At 44.0% G+C, this 14,160-nt stretch overlaps 1 protein-coding gene across 1 annotated transcript in view; it reads left to right on the forward strand.

Annotated features, from left to right (window-relative positions):
• The window catches only part of UNC5C (unc-5 netrin receptor C), a 344,363-nt gene that overhangs the window by 320,911 nt on the left and 9,292 nt on the right, over window positions 1–14,160 (forward strand). The window contains exon 14 of the mRNA XM_035004478.1: window positions 13,157–13,306. Within this exon, the coding sequence (XP_034860369.1) occupies window positions 13,157–13,306 (150 nt within the window). The remainder of the gene's footprint in view (window positions 1–13,156; window positions 13,307–14,160) is intronic.

Here is a 14,160-nt window from a genome sequence, read left to right on the forward strand (position 1 = left end):
AAGTTCTATGGGAGGGCGTTCGGGGGCGGGGGAGGGGGCATAGTATTATTTTCAGGACATCTGAAAAGGAGCTAATATTTGAAATTGGCCCAAATGAAAGGCAAGGTTTGACCAGCTTAATGGGAACAAGTACAAACTATCTAGGTGAAGAGAACAGCAGGAAGAAACACAGAGGGAACAGTAAATACAGACTCCATACAAGCCTATTATTTCCAGTAAGCCCAGACTGATACATAGGAGTTTTATTGAGATGGACCTCAACTGCCAGAGAGAGGAGTTGATATTCAGTGTCTTGAGTTACTGGCGAGCCAGTGGAGAGATTTAAACCAATGCTTTCATTGATTCCACGATTGGAAATATACATTAGAAATATTAGTCTGGCATCAGTGAAAAGTTAGAGTCAAGAAGAAAAGCGTGGTAGATCTGGGCTGATGACGGAGGAGTGAGAAGAAGGGAAGTAGGTGTGGGAGGTCCCATAGTAACTCCTGTGGGACCAGGTGACCAACACTGAACGGGTGGAGCAAAAGATCAAGTGTGCCTCGAAGTGACAGTGGCACACTTAAGGGGCAGGGAGCTTTGGGGTGTGGATATGGTGACTTGGCTTTTGGAATATCAAGTTCGAGTTATGTCTTAGACATGAGGACAAAGATGCCCAAGGGACAGTTAGAAATATGGGTGTGGCTTTCTGGACTGAGAGCAAATCCTGAAGTAGAGACTCAGGAACCAATTATATAATATTGATACTTGTCCTCCCTGTGATCAGGGAGACTATCAAGGGAGAGCAGATGGATAAGACAAACAACAATGTTAAAAATAATGAGCAGTACCAAGAACTTCCTATGTGCTGGGCATGATTCTAAATGCTTATTAACGCATTTAATCTTTACAGCCACCCTGTAAGATACCATTAACCCCATTTTTCAGATGTTCAGTTCAGGGCAAAGAAAAATTAAGTAGTTTGCTCACACACCAGTTGAGTGGAGAAAGCAGGCTTCACGCCTGGGCAGCTGGCGGAAGCCTAGACTCCGCTCGTAGTGTGAATTGCTGAAAGAGCCACACCCCAGAACATAGGGGACCAGGGGGGGCCCTGCCGTTGCAGGGGTGTGCAAGGGCAGCCAGCAAAGGGAGCTGTAGAGGGATGAGCACCCAGAAGAGGACGAGATGTGGAGGAAAAAAAAATGTGTCAAGGAAGCCAAGGGAAGAATTTTTTTCTACACATCAAAGTATTTCCTTCTGGAATTTCCATCCAGAAAGTTGTTCTGGGTCATGAAAGCAGAGTGTTGCAGGTTGGGTCCACGGAGGGGATGAGACACAGGATCTATTTTTGACGGGTGACCTTGTAAGAGTTTCTGATGTGGAATAAATGATGGGAACACGCAGCTGTGGTGTCAGGCTCATGGTTATTTCTTTTATGTTCCTTGCAGATATGCTGCTTCTAAGGCCCTGTCAGGATGGAAATCATCCTAGGCTTAAATTCTGCATAGGGAGAACTGTATTTGTAGTGCAACTGTGGGATCTGATTAAAGGCAAATCTTTTAACCACTCCAAGAAAAATCATTGTAAAAAGCGCACTATAGAAGATCTACATCATATTTGAAATGTTTGATGCATGTATTTTATATTCATTCACACAGTCTTATACTTAGGCATTCTTGACCTTTCTTCCCAACAGAAACACACAAATCCATGCAAAAAAAAAAGATAATAATTCAATAAAATAATTTTAATTGTTTTAATTAGTGAAAAGAAATGCAAATAGTCAACACCAAGAAAGATTGACAAACAGGGTTAAGCAGTGAAAACAACCCAGAAGCATTCTGAATCACGGTCAGTGCTGTCCAAATAGACATTTATAAATTCTCAGCATCTGGGGATCCAGCACTTAGACCGAAAAAAATATGAATAATGGATAAGGCTTTCTTGTACCTCATGGCCTTTTAATAATGTAAAAATACCAAAATCCTATTTATAGGTAAACGGTCTATCCAACATACTGAAGAGGCAATTAGTTCAGTCCCAGCAACACTGCCTAACACCCACACTTGAATTGGAACCTTGGTGCTGATTTTCAGAAAGGCTCTTTCTTACCTGAATTCTGCCTTCTTGGCACCCTGCCTGCCAAGGCCCACCAGTCTCTGCCATCTCCCTGCTTCTCTAACCACCATTGCCCATAAATAACCCCTTTCCAAACACCTCTTCCTCCTGCAAGCCCACTTGCTCCCCACACATGCCCTTCTTGAATCAGTAGTTCTCCAGCCCATGCACAGAGGACTCAACTGGGGAAGCTTTAAAAAAGACTTACTCCAGGCTCCCAACCCATAGGTTCTGATCTAATTGCTCTGGGTATTGGGGTTTTTCTTTGAGAAAAGAAAAACCTGGGTTATTGTGTTGTGCAGCTAAGATTAAGAATGGTTCTCCTAAACACTTGCACGGATCTTTTTGGAACTTTAACCCTACTAAGGACAAACTTTCCTACATCCTTGAATCATTCTCTCCACCATCCCTTCACCTGCTCACATAAACTGCGCCTGGATCTTCCAAGTGACACAGCCTCTCTCACAGCCCCCGCGGTGAAGACCACCCCTTCGAACTAACCACAAGGCTGAGAGGAAGAGTTCCAGTACTTCTCATCACCACTTCTGGGGCATTGTTCTACTTGGAGGGCTGGCTTTTTCTACTGCTCTTCTTATTCTGTTGCTCTGTTATTCATTATCGATTTCGGTTTCTTAGCCCCAAATCCCCTAGTCCCTATCCCCAGCCTAGCAGTACCTGCCTCAGGGTCTTTCTTTCTACTCATTTTATTCCTATCTTCCTCTCAGATTCAAACTCACCATGAATCACAGTTCTTTGCCCCAAGTTATTCTGGTAACCTTCACATCATTCCCACATTATCCATCCGCCAGTGTAGACGTGCTCTGGATTTCACCCTCATTAGCATCGCCACCTGCCGAGATCCCCACCTGTGAAGCTCCCCATTTCCAGCCACAACATCTGACTTTCCATCGTTTTCATGCACAAAAGGCACGCAGGCCACCCTTGGTTCTTAAGGAAGACCTCCCTCCATCTTCTCTGATGTCCTGGTCCACACACCCTCCTCTGCCCTTCTCCAAATCTCCGGGGAACTCACTTCCACTCTAAAATCTCTTGCCAGCTGGAGCTACTGCAGGTTTTTCTCATTTCCACAGCTAAAGATGACTGCCCCTGAACAAGCCCTCTAGGTCTACTTCTAGGTTGTTGAGTTGCTCTGACAATCATAAATGTCTGCTTGAGTCTCTTCTATTCTCAAGGCAGCTGCCCTATGCCTCCCCTTCTTCTCCGCACTCCTTCCACTTACCCTTCTCGATTCATCATATCTCACAGGGTGCTTCTTCACGGTCTCTCCTGCTCTCCGCACATCCCTGTTTATACAGCAGCCCCTTCATAATCCAGCCCCTTCTCTAATCCAGCTCCTCTACCCCCCTCCCATCTCCAGCGCAGTAAATGGCACCCACAGCGGGTCTCCCCAGACCTGATATTTTCTTCCAGTTACCACTGTGTACTGGGGACTGCTTTGGCATTGCAGAAACTCTCAAGGGGGAGCCCAGCGGAGCACTCTTTCTCAGAGGTTCAGAACTACATAGTCTGGAGAGCTACTAGAAAAATCTGTGGCCCAATGTCTGGAAGTGAACATACCGAGAATATTAATGCCCACTTTTTATCATATGTGCTTACTGTCCATGTGGACGGGGAGCAAAAAAAAAAAACCTCCACATCAGTCAGTTTCAAGCAACCCTGGTGCATCCTTTCATCTCCCCACACAGCTCTTTGAGTTCAACAGCCCTGGCGACACTTTCCTGAGTTTTGTTAAGCCTGCAGGCAAAAATGGTCACCTGAAACTTAAAAGCTGTGTTTAATAGTTTGGAAGCATTGCCAAGAATTAGGATGCCCGAGGTGAGTGCCTGAATAAAAGTCAAGGCTTCTGGGAGACCGTTCTTTCATCCATCTTTTGGGTGGGTTTTTCTCCCATGCAAGTGCTTCAAGGAGCAGCGGGAGCAACGTGAGGGTGAGTTCACATAGAGAGATAAAGATGCTAAGAATTGTACAAACCATTTAGAGGCCATTCTAGGCTCACATAGAGAGGTCCCATCTATTGTAAAGATGGAGTTGGGTCAAAGATGACAGTTTTGGGGGCGCCTGGGTGGCACAGTCAGTTAAGCGTCTGCCTTCGGCTCGGGTCATGATCCTGGGGTCCAGGGATCGAGCCCCGCATCGGGCTCCCTGCTCATCAGGGAGTCTGCTTCTCCCTCTCCCTCTACTCCTCCCCTGCTCATGCTCACTCTCTCTCTCTCTCTCGCTCCCTCTCTCTCTCTCAAATAAATAAATAAAATTTTCAAAAAAAATCAGTTTTTCTGTTTCCCTCCTCTTCAGGTGATTAAAATAATAATATTGGTGTTCTCTCATTATTTGCAAAGACTTAAATCAATATGAAAGGACTAGAAATTAGTGGAGAACAAGATTATATTTGGGTAAGTTTTAAAAACACTCAGGGAGAAACATACATCTATGTGGAAATAAGGCATTTCTGTCCCACTATCCTGAGGGTACAGTTTCTGAGATTTTCCTTTTGTAATAAAGAGGTTTATGGTAAACCCTGAGATTCAGAACCTAAAGGAAGAGTTAGCTGCATACATTATGGGCAGCATGTGATGTTTACTGAATTCCTGACAAATGTGTATATGATAGGAACTGAATATGTAAATTAACATAAGCTGGCTCTCTTCGTGTAGTCATTTGGCATGGTGAAGAGTCTTCTTTGGATTTCTTCGGCTTTCACATACCCTAATTCAGGCTGCAGTCTAGAGTATAGAAAATCCGTGAAAGATCATATTATGTGGAAAATAAGAGAAAATGAAAGAAATGCTGAAAATGAGAGGAAGTGGGAGGTCTCATGGAGAGTTGTGCGATACTCAGTCTCCTGGGCTGTAGCTGCAGACGGGCATAGGTAGCCTGGAGAAGCTTTTCTTATCATGCTGCCGCTGATGCCTCCCACTGTCCTTCTGACACCCCCTCCATTGCAACTGTGACCCCGCAGAATCCAGAACATCTCCAGCCTGCCCCTTACGGGCTTATGAAGGCTGGCCTTCTCTTGAATTGGCCCCATTAGTCTTATCTTTTCTTTCAGTCCTCTCAAACAACCTCAACACTAGCTGGATCCATGTTTTATACTCTCAAGATGCTCATCTCTGCAATTAAGTTAATATATTTGTACATGTAACACAAGTATTAGATAACACCAAACAATGTGTTAAAGGTTGCATATGTGTTCTTCTTCTCATTCTCTGAGTGTATGGAAGGAAGTGTGGTGTGGTAGGGGAAACTTGAGTTAGGCTGGCTGACTTGATTGGTTCTGCCCCTCCTCGTGTCTGTGGTTCTGGTCATTGAACTTGACCTCTTTGACTAACAGTCATTTGGTCTACACCAGGGACCCTTAGATGATTTAAGCAGATTAAAGTTACTAAATTTCCTAGCACAAAACAGGTACCTGATGATGTTCATAATCCCTCGATGGGCATTTAGGTAGAACGGCATTTTGAAGATAACGGCTCAATGAAGATCCTAAATCTAATTGTGATCTAATTGTGAGGTGAGTTTCAGGTTTGTAGGCAGGCTACCTGGTCAGCCATTTAGGGACAGGGATCTTTTTGGTGAATCTAATTTTACTGAATCTTTATTACGTTCTCATGAGACTTGACCCTGGCCCTATCATATATTTTGGAAATGACCTGCCATGTTGAATTTATTTTTTGAGAGAGAGAAAGAAAAGAGAGGAAAAAATAAAAGTTGTGGTAGGCAATATAGAGGCCCCTAAAGATATCTGTACACAATGTTCAGAAGCTGTATATATGTGACCTTACATGGCAAAAGGGACTTGGCAAATATGATTAAAAGATGAAGAGATTATCCTGGATTTTCTGGGTGGGTCTAATCTAATTACATGGTGCTTGAAAGTGGAGAACTTCTAGCAGCTATAGTCCAGGGAGCCATGACTGTGGAGGAGAGCCAGAGAGATGTGCCATTGCTGCCTTTGAAGACGGAAGAAGGGGACCCTGAGCCCAAGAATGTAGTCAACCTCCGGAAGCTGGAAAAGACAGAGAAGCAGATTCTCACCATAGAGCCTCCAAAAAGGAAGGCAATCCTAACAACACCTTGACTTTAGCTCAGTGGGACCAGGGTCAGACTTTTGATCTACACAACTGTAAGGTAATAAATTTGAGTTGTTTAAAGTCATGAAGCCTATGGTAATTTCTTATGGCAAAAAATAAAAACTAACATAGAAATTTAAAAAAAATGGCAAGTTCAGGGGTGAAAAGAAATACAAGATGACTTAAGAGGTTCTAGAACAACCTCAAAAGTCCTATTCTTAATTCCATAGATGCAAGGGATCATCTTTTCCTTAAAAGTATGCCCAGAGGTTGGACAGGTGACACCACCACTTCCTCGAATGCCCCCCTTTGACATTTTGCTTTAAAGGTGTCACAAAGCGCACCCTCACTGGGTGGGCCAGACGTGGCAGCTCAGACCGAGCATCCGAGCATCCGCAGCTGTGGGAGTAGCAGGCAGAGCCCTGGAAACGAAGTGACTTGACGGGGAATGTTTGCCCATGGTCTCCAGAGTCCAGCCTTGTTATCATGAGGGATGAAGAACGGCAGACACACTCAGGGGGCAGATCACAGCGCCTCGGTGTGAGCGCAGGAAGAATAGGTAGCAGAGCCAGTGGTGGTGACCCCAGCAGGTGGGAGAGGTGGCCGACAGGTGGATGGGCCCTGGCAGGCCCTGCGGCCAGAGGAGGGGAGTCAGCCTGCAGGAACGGAGAGTAGCTTTGCTCAAGAGCTGGCAGGGACCAGCAGAGAAGGACAGCCGCTCTGTGTGGCCTCTGTTTGGGGAACATACAGGCCCACAGCTGTGAGAGCAACAGAGAGCCTCGGTAGCAAAAAGAGAAGTTTCTCATCCCCAGTGACAAGGGCAGGTCTCAGCGTGGAATTATAGAATGAGCAGGAGCAAGGCAGGTTCCATAAAGTCAGAATGGAGATGGGATTTCTTTTAAACCAAGCCAGCACGACGCTTGAGGGTTGGTCTTTTGAGGCACGCACAGCAGGCTGAATGTCACCTGGTTTGGGGCCTTGAGACCCCTGGTCCATGTGATAGAAGCATGGGGAAGGTGGGGCTCGGGCGTGAACTTCACAACTCAGTCGCCAGTGCCTTGTCCAGCGGCGGGGACAGAGTGTGGAGCACGCGTCCCTCTCTGCCCCGCTGTCCCCGGGCTGAAAACCTCTGGATCGCAAAGCTTGAGTTCCCAGTGCTGGCCCCAGGCTCCTTGGCAGCACTAAATACAGCCGAATCAGGGCTTTCTGTTTCCATCAAGAATAAAGAGTGCACAGACAAATCCCATCCACACAATGCAGAGAACAAAGCCAGACAACATAAAACAAAGCCTTGATTTAACCTCCTTCCAGCCTTCTCTTCCAGAAGAAATTCTAATGCATTATATGAGATTCGAGTTTAATCATTTCTTTCCTCCTTTCTCTAGCTGATAAGATTTCTAATAAGGAAAGGAAAGGATTGCTAGGAGGGCAGTGAGGAAAACGAGGGGGGTCGGGGGAAGGGGAGAAGGCTAAGGGCTAGTAACCCACAAATTGGATGATCACTTCTTGAGGAACTGGAAGCTAAAGCAAGTGTCTGCAACCAAGGAGGCTGTATGGTTCGGAGCCTCGGGAAGAGAGGAGACAGGTTCTGCAGCAGAAGAGGGTGAGCACAGAGTGTGGAGAACAGAGCCAGGGCCCCAGCACCTCACACACTTCCTGGCACAAAGTCCCCTTGGGCAGAGACTTCCTGCAATCTTTAACCTGCGCTCAGAGCATCTCGGCGCCTGCAGCTCTGTTGGCTGGGGGCTCTCCCGTGCACTAGCCGTGAGACTGACACTCCAGGGGCCTGGAGGCAGATGTAGTCTAACCTCAGCAGTAATGCAGCATGAAAAATTCTGGGGTTGGGAAAACCAGAGTGTGGGAGCTGTAAGGCTCCTCCCCCTCGCCTTGCCCTATGCCGCCTCCATGAGAGCTGATCCTCTGCGCTAAGAGCCTGGGAGAGTTCTGGGTACTGGCCAGAGGTGCTCCCTTTGTACGTACGCACAGGCCTTTAAAACAGCTACGATTTATTGTGGCTCTTAAGTGGCCCAGGCTAATGGCTTGGCATGGATAATGTCTTGGTTTAATTGGTTATTGTGAAAGCAGCTTGTTTCTCCTGTGGAATCTCTTGTCCCTGCCTTTCGAGCGATCCCTCACAGGCCCCCTGAATCGATAGAACGCTCACTCAGGGCCACCAAAGAGCCTGCTCCGGACAGCCACTGAGCTGGGGGAAGCAGGCATCCTACAGGATTGCTCGGATCCTGGCAGCAGACTCACACACACCGGGGCCTGCTCCTGTGACTTTACGACTGGGGTCTTGCATGTGTTCCCACCTCTGCCAATAACTGACTCCCGAGAGAGTCTTTTCAAGGTCAAGTTGCAGGGGTGAAGGTAGACGTGACAAAGGAAGTCAGAGAGTGACCCCTTCTTGCAGAAGTAGAGCAAGTTTATCAAAGCAACAGGTAGAGTCACCCAGAACCAAAACAGGGCCCTGAGGGGGGAGACCTGCCAAGAGGGAGGACAACCTTTGCAAAGGAAGGTGACATTTATATTTCTGAGAACAAAGACCCTAGATGATCCTGATTCCTATGATGGCATTTCTTTCCAAGGTTACTAAATTTTTCTGAAGTCTAACTAAGTGTTTTGACCTTAAATGTATTTTGTTCTTATTCTGCCCTAAGGTGTGTGCAATATCCTAACTGTGTGATCCAAAAGCAGCTGTCTGGAAGCTGTCTTAGAGCCGAGCACACAGGGTTGGGGTCACGTGTTTACGTGGTGCTCTCCCCTCCCTGAGTGGTAGGAGGCAGAGTTGGGGACTCGTCTGTGTGGCCCGGAGCCTGACCCGGTTCCCAGCAGGGCATGTGCATTGTACTGATGTTGAATGAAGGCTCTCAGGAAGATTAAGGAGAGGAAAGCATTTAACTGTAGAGCTATACCTTATTGATTCATACATGTGTTATTTTTATGTCCTCTTCCTTCTGTGTATCATATGTATCATAAAATGGTTCTATGCAGAAGGACTCAGAAAGTCAAGCCTTTTGAAATATAAGTTACAGCGTATTTTTTAAGTGGGATCTGTTATAACATATCTGAAATTATGACAGTTAAAAACATAACAATATGGAACACAAGCCTGACTAGGTGTATCAAGTGGTCTTGCTTCTTCTCTCTTCTGGTGTAAAATTCATATAGTTGACCCTTGAACAATATGGGAGTTATGGGCACCAACCCCCCCAGGCAGTTGAAAATCTGCATATAACTTTTGACTTCCCAAAAACTTAATTACTAATAGCCTACTGTTGACCAGAAGCCTTAATGACATAAGCCTTATGACATAAATAGCCGATTAACACATATGTTATATGTGTTATGCACTGTATTCTTACCATAAAGTAAGCTAGAGAAAAGAAAATGTTATTAAGAAAATCATAAGGAAGAAAAAATACATTTGCAGTCATGTCCATACTTGTTGGAAAAACTTGGTGTGTAAGAGAACACGTGAAGCGCAAAACTGTATGTGGATTTGCTGTATGTGTCCAGACATCTCTGACTCATGTAGTTTTAGATGATTGTAGTTTCCAAGGAGGTGTTTTACTTATTGCTTACAATATCTTTAATTCACTTTAATATTTTTAATTTATGCTTTGGTTATTGTCTTCTCCTTTATTTTGTTATGTTTCCTTAAAGTCGAACATTCTGAGTGTGATATCAGTTGCTACTTCTCAGGAAGAACATTAAAATTATGTTTGGTAAGGATTCTTCTTACTGAATCATTTATTCTAGGGCTGATTTCTCCCAGAGGTAGCAGTGAAAGGGCATCTGCCCAAGCCAGTGGTCTCCAAAATGGCCCTCACACACCCCAGGCCCAATGAATTTGGGGGCCAAAAAGATAATAATACTTCTGTGTTTATTCATCTTAGCTCATACTTTTAACCTTATGTGTATTTTATAATGTAATACAGTAAGTTACTGATGTGTTAATATAGGTATATCATTTATAAAGAAGCATAAAATGCATGCTCAGTTTTTTGACTGATAGGCATGTGCAATCAGATATGTTTGGAGAGGGACCTCTCCTGTAAGAATGGGTACATCCCAATGGGCAGTTTATCTTTCACCAGGGTTCATATCAAATCAAAGGGGACAAAAAAGTTAGGTTCCTCCTAACTCTATGCAGCAGCTTTCGGCTATTCCTGGTTGGTGGAAAAACAGAGAGCTTAAGAATATGGAGATGTGTTCTCTATCTCCATTATCTTTAAAATGACATCTTACTGTGGCACCTGGATGGCTCAGTCAGTTAAGCGTCCAACTCTTGATTTTGGCACAAGTCATGGTCTTGGGGTTATGAGATCGAGCCCCTCATCTGGCTCCATGCTCAGCGGGGAGTCTGCTTGGGATTCTCTCTCCCTCTGCCCCTCACCACCCCCACTCTCTTTCTCTAAAATAAATAAATATATCTTTAAATCTTTTAAATAATATAAAATAAAATGGCATTTTACCTGGTACTTTCAAAAAAAGCTGAAGCCAATGCCATCTATCCCCACTAGTGAGAACTCTTAATCATGCCTTTTGAGGTCAGTGCTGAAGCAACCAAGGATTGAGGCCTATTCTTGGGCTGACTCCAACCCAGACTTTGCATTCAAATGTGGTATTAGATTTCTTGACTTCAAGGTCATGACCAATAGGCAGTTTAGGTTTTTTTCAATGGTCCTCCCTGCCAAGAAAACTGATAATGTTCTCCATATCCTCTGGCAATCTATGTTGATTGTGGGAATGGGGTGTGGATTATACATTGTTGGGTACAATTTCCTCCCAGAATACAATGCATCTTCTTTTAGACATCCCAGGGAGATAATTTGGACATAATGAAGATCTATAGTAATCAGATAATTACTATCGATTGCTCTTTAGACGTCTTGATGAGGTAATTAGGGTGTACTCGAAAGAAGCTAGAACTGATTGATTGGCATGACTGTAATCTCAAAGATTTCTAATTATGTTTCTTTTCTTCTAATGGCTTATAAACAAACATCATTTTAGCTTTAGAATTTGTCAGGTGCCAGGTTCACTGGGAACATCAGCTTTCTCTATTATGCTAACTAGACACCAAATATGATCAACATAAGCTCATTATGCCTTGCTGCTGAAGCAGAAGAAACTGCAATTAACCCTCACTTTTCTTGTTCATCTTCATTTCCATATGGCCAGATTCTTGTCGAGGAATGGAGTGTGAAGTGTTCCACAAGGAACATGTGCAACTCTGGGTTGGGTAGAGCTGTATGGCTTATTGGGGACCCTCGAGAGCCTGCTGAGCTGTAGGCACAGAGAGCCAGGGCACAACATATGTGTTCCAGTAGCCGACTGGCTGGCTGGGGGTCGGCTGACTGCTCAGACTCCTGTCACAAGTAATAGCTACTCGTCAGCCAGCAAGGTTGAATCCTCTCAGTGTAAATATTCCAAAGCGGCTGGACCATGCCCGTCTCTCCATCAGTGCGTTACTGCCTCATTTCTTCCATTAAACACTAATTAGAGGAATCCATGTCTGAGACCATATTCCATATTATCCTAATATTTCCTACACCTTGTAGGACCTTTCAGCGGCTTGCATTGTTCAGAATAGTGGCCTGACTCAAAGATGATGAACGCTAAGAACCACTAAGAAGCAGCTAGAAATGAGCAATTTACACCTAATCAATGTTGGTAAGCTCTGCACTTACTGGGCTACATGTGCGTGAGTTAGAATTCATTCAACAAATGCACAGTGGACGTATTTCTGGGTAAAAGGCAGTCTGCTTCCCATACTCACAATTCTCTGCCATGATCCATCTGCGTTCGGTACTCTGGTAGGTGCCCAATACATGTGTGTGGAATGACCTGAATGGGCGCCTGAGTTATTGAACCCCATGCTTCCAACTGAAATGTCACCAAAAAAGAAGATTGTGTTTTCCTTTTATATTTTTATAAAATCCATTATTTTCCTGAACCCTTAAAAAAGAAAGAAAGAAAGAAAGGTCACAAATTGCCTACACATGAGTGTCACTAAAACATTTAAAGCAGGACAGGAGCTAACCAAAGTGCACAGGGATGGTTCTGACAGCAAAGGAGACTCAGCATATTTTGTTCATTGATAACTTAGGGTTTTTGCTGTTTGGGTAATTACAGCTGTACTTGGAAATGCTTCGTTAACTCCCATTAGCTTGTCTGAGGAATAAAAGTATATTTAGAATTTGTCTTCATGTTACATCTTTATAGTAAAGTTACATAGCAAATTTTTTGATCAGCCACAGTTCTTGAGAAATGAAGTATTCTTTTCGAGATTTAATCTGAGTATAACTGTTTAGTTCAATATTTGGTGCTGACAGACCTTCCTAATCTGTATCAGTATATTTTCCTCTCATAGGACGTTTTCTTTTAGTTTTTGATAATTGGGAATTGTGCAATGGAGAATTTTAAGCAAAAATGTTATTATTTCTGTAGGTAAAGGAACTACAATTTTTTTTTTTAAATGCCCCAAATGCAATCCAAATCTTTACTTGTTGGCTGGTTTTGCCAAGTCCAAGACGTGGGTTAGTTTTCTAGTGATTTGCCCTTTTCCCTAAAAGTTCATTGAAAATCGACTTATGTTAATTGTTTATATTTTTGCCTGTTTTTTCTTTCATTTGGAGTTCTTCCCATTCGGGGTTCTGATTGTTATTTTCCAGGATTTGATTAAATCTTCCACTTGTCCATCAGGAAATGCAGACTGTACTGAATTTGCCTCACAACATACGATGCAGATTGCTGAAAGGGAGTTGATGGTCAGGAGGATTGAGTCACACACAAACCGGCAGGGGCTTACGTTGGAGGGCCTCCAGGCTGCAGAATTGAGAGTCTGCACGAGTTAGTTGTGGTGTGGGGGAGGCGCCGTGAGGAAACCTGCTCATTTGATGAGAGAGCCAGCCAGCGGAAGTAATACGTTCAGTGATTTGCTTTTGACTTTGGGCATGTCATTGTAGGAAGTATTGCAGCTTGAGAGACAGATGGGAGGACAGCTCCTAGAAGAACCTAAGGCTCTTCATTTTAAAGGCAGCACCCACAACCTGCGCCTGTCGATTCACGATATCACCCATTCCCTCTGGAAAAGTAAATTGCTGGCGAAATATCAGGTAAGGTTCCCGAGCTGAACCAAAGGATTGGAGACAGCTCCAAGAAAGAAGTCTAAAATTATTTAGACATAAGATATTCCTTTCCTTGAAATTAATTCTGTAACAGTACTTGTTTCTCTAAAATGGTGTAAAGTTATTTAGGATTTCTGAAAAATACTCCAGAATATTTGAATTTTTTTTCTTAATTCTCCTTCAAATAATTGCACTGTCATTATTTTACTTTTAGTAAAAGGACTTCCAAGTCCATCATTTCAGTTCGCTTTCAGAATAAATGCTAACACTGAATTGATAAAAACAACCTCAAAAATGCCTTTGTGAGGGAAAACGGAAGAACAGTGTTACCCCCCGTGTGACAAATTAGACCCCAGCCTTGCTAGGAAAATACCTTTACCTTGAAAACTTGGAAGGAACACCAATTTGGAAATTGAAATAGCACCTACAAATAAAATCTGATCAGGATTTTATTAGATAACAGCATAAAAATACTGGTCCAAAGTCTCACTGCATGGACACATGGGAAAAGCAGAGGCCTCTCCAGGGGTTGTCACCCCCTCCCCCAACGTCTTTGAGCCTGAGCTCCCAGAAGGCTGTGTGACGGGATCTCTAGCCTCATACCCAGTCTCAGGAGATGCAGACACACTTTGCTAAGCTGCAAGTCCGTGTCTACACGCATGAGAATCCTATACCACACCCCAGCACTGCAGTTCCACAGGCTGTGACTTCCTGATAGAAGTCAGTGAACATACTAAGAGTGAAGGGAAGATTTCCAGCTCATTCTTAGTCTCGTAGGTCTAATATGTACACATAAGTTGTGGGAAACAAACTCCCTAGCTTGCTAACACTGTGAAGCTTTC

Source organism: Mirounga leonina, unplaced genomic scaffold (assembly GCF_011800145.1).
Source record: "Mirounga leonina isolate KUSES-001 unplaced genomic scaffold, KU_Mleo_1.0 Mir_129, whole genome shotgun sequence".
Lineage (NCBI taxonomy): Eukaryota > Metazoa > Chordata > Mammalia > Carnivora > Phocidae > Mirounga > Mirounga leonina.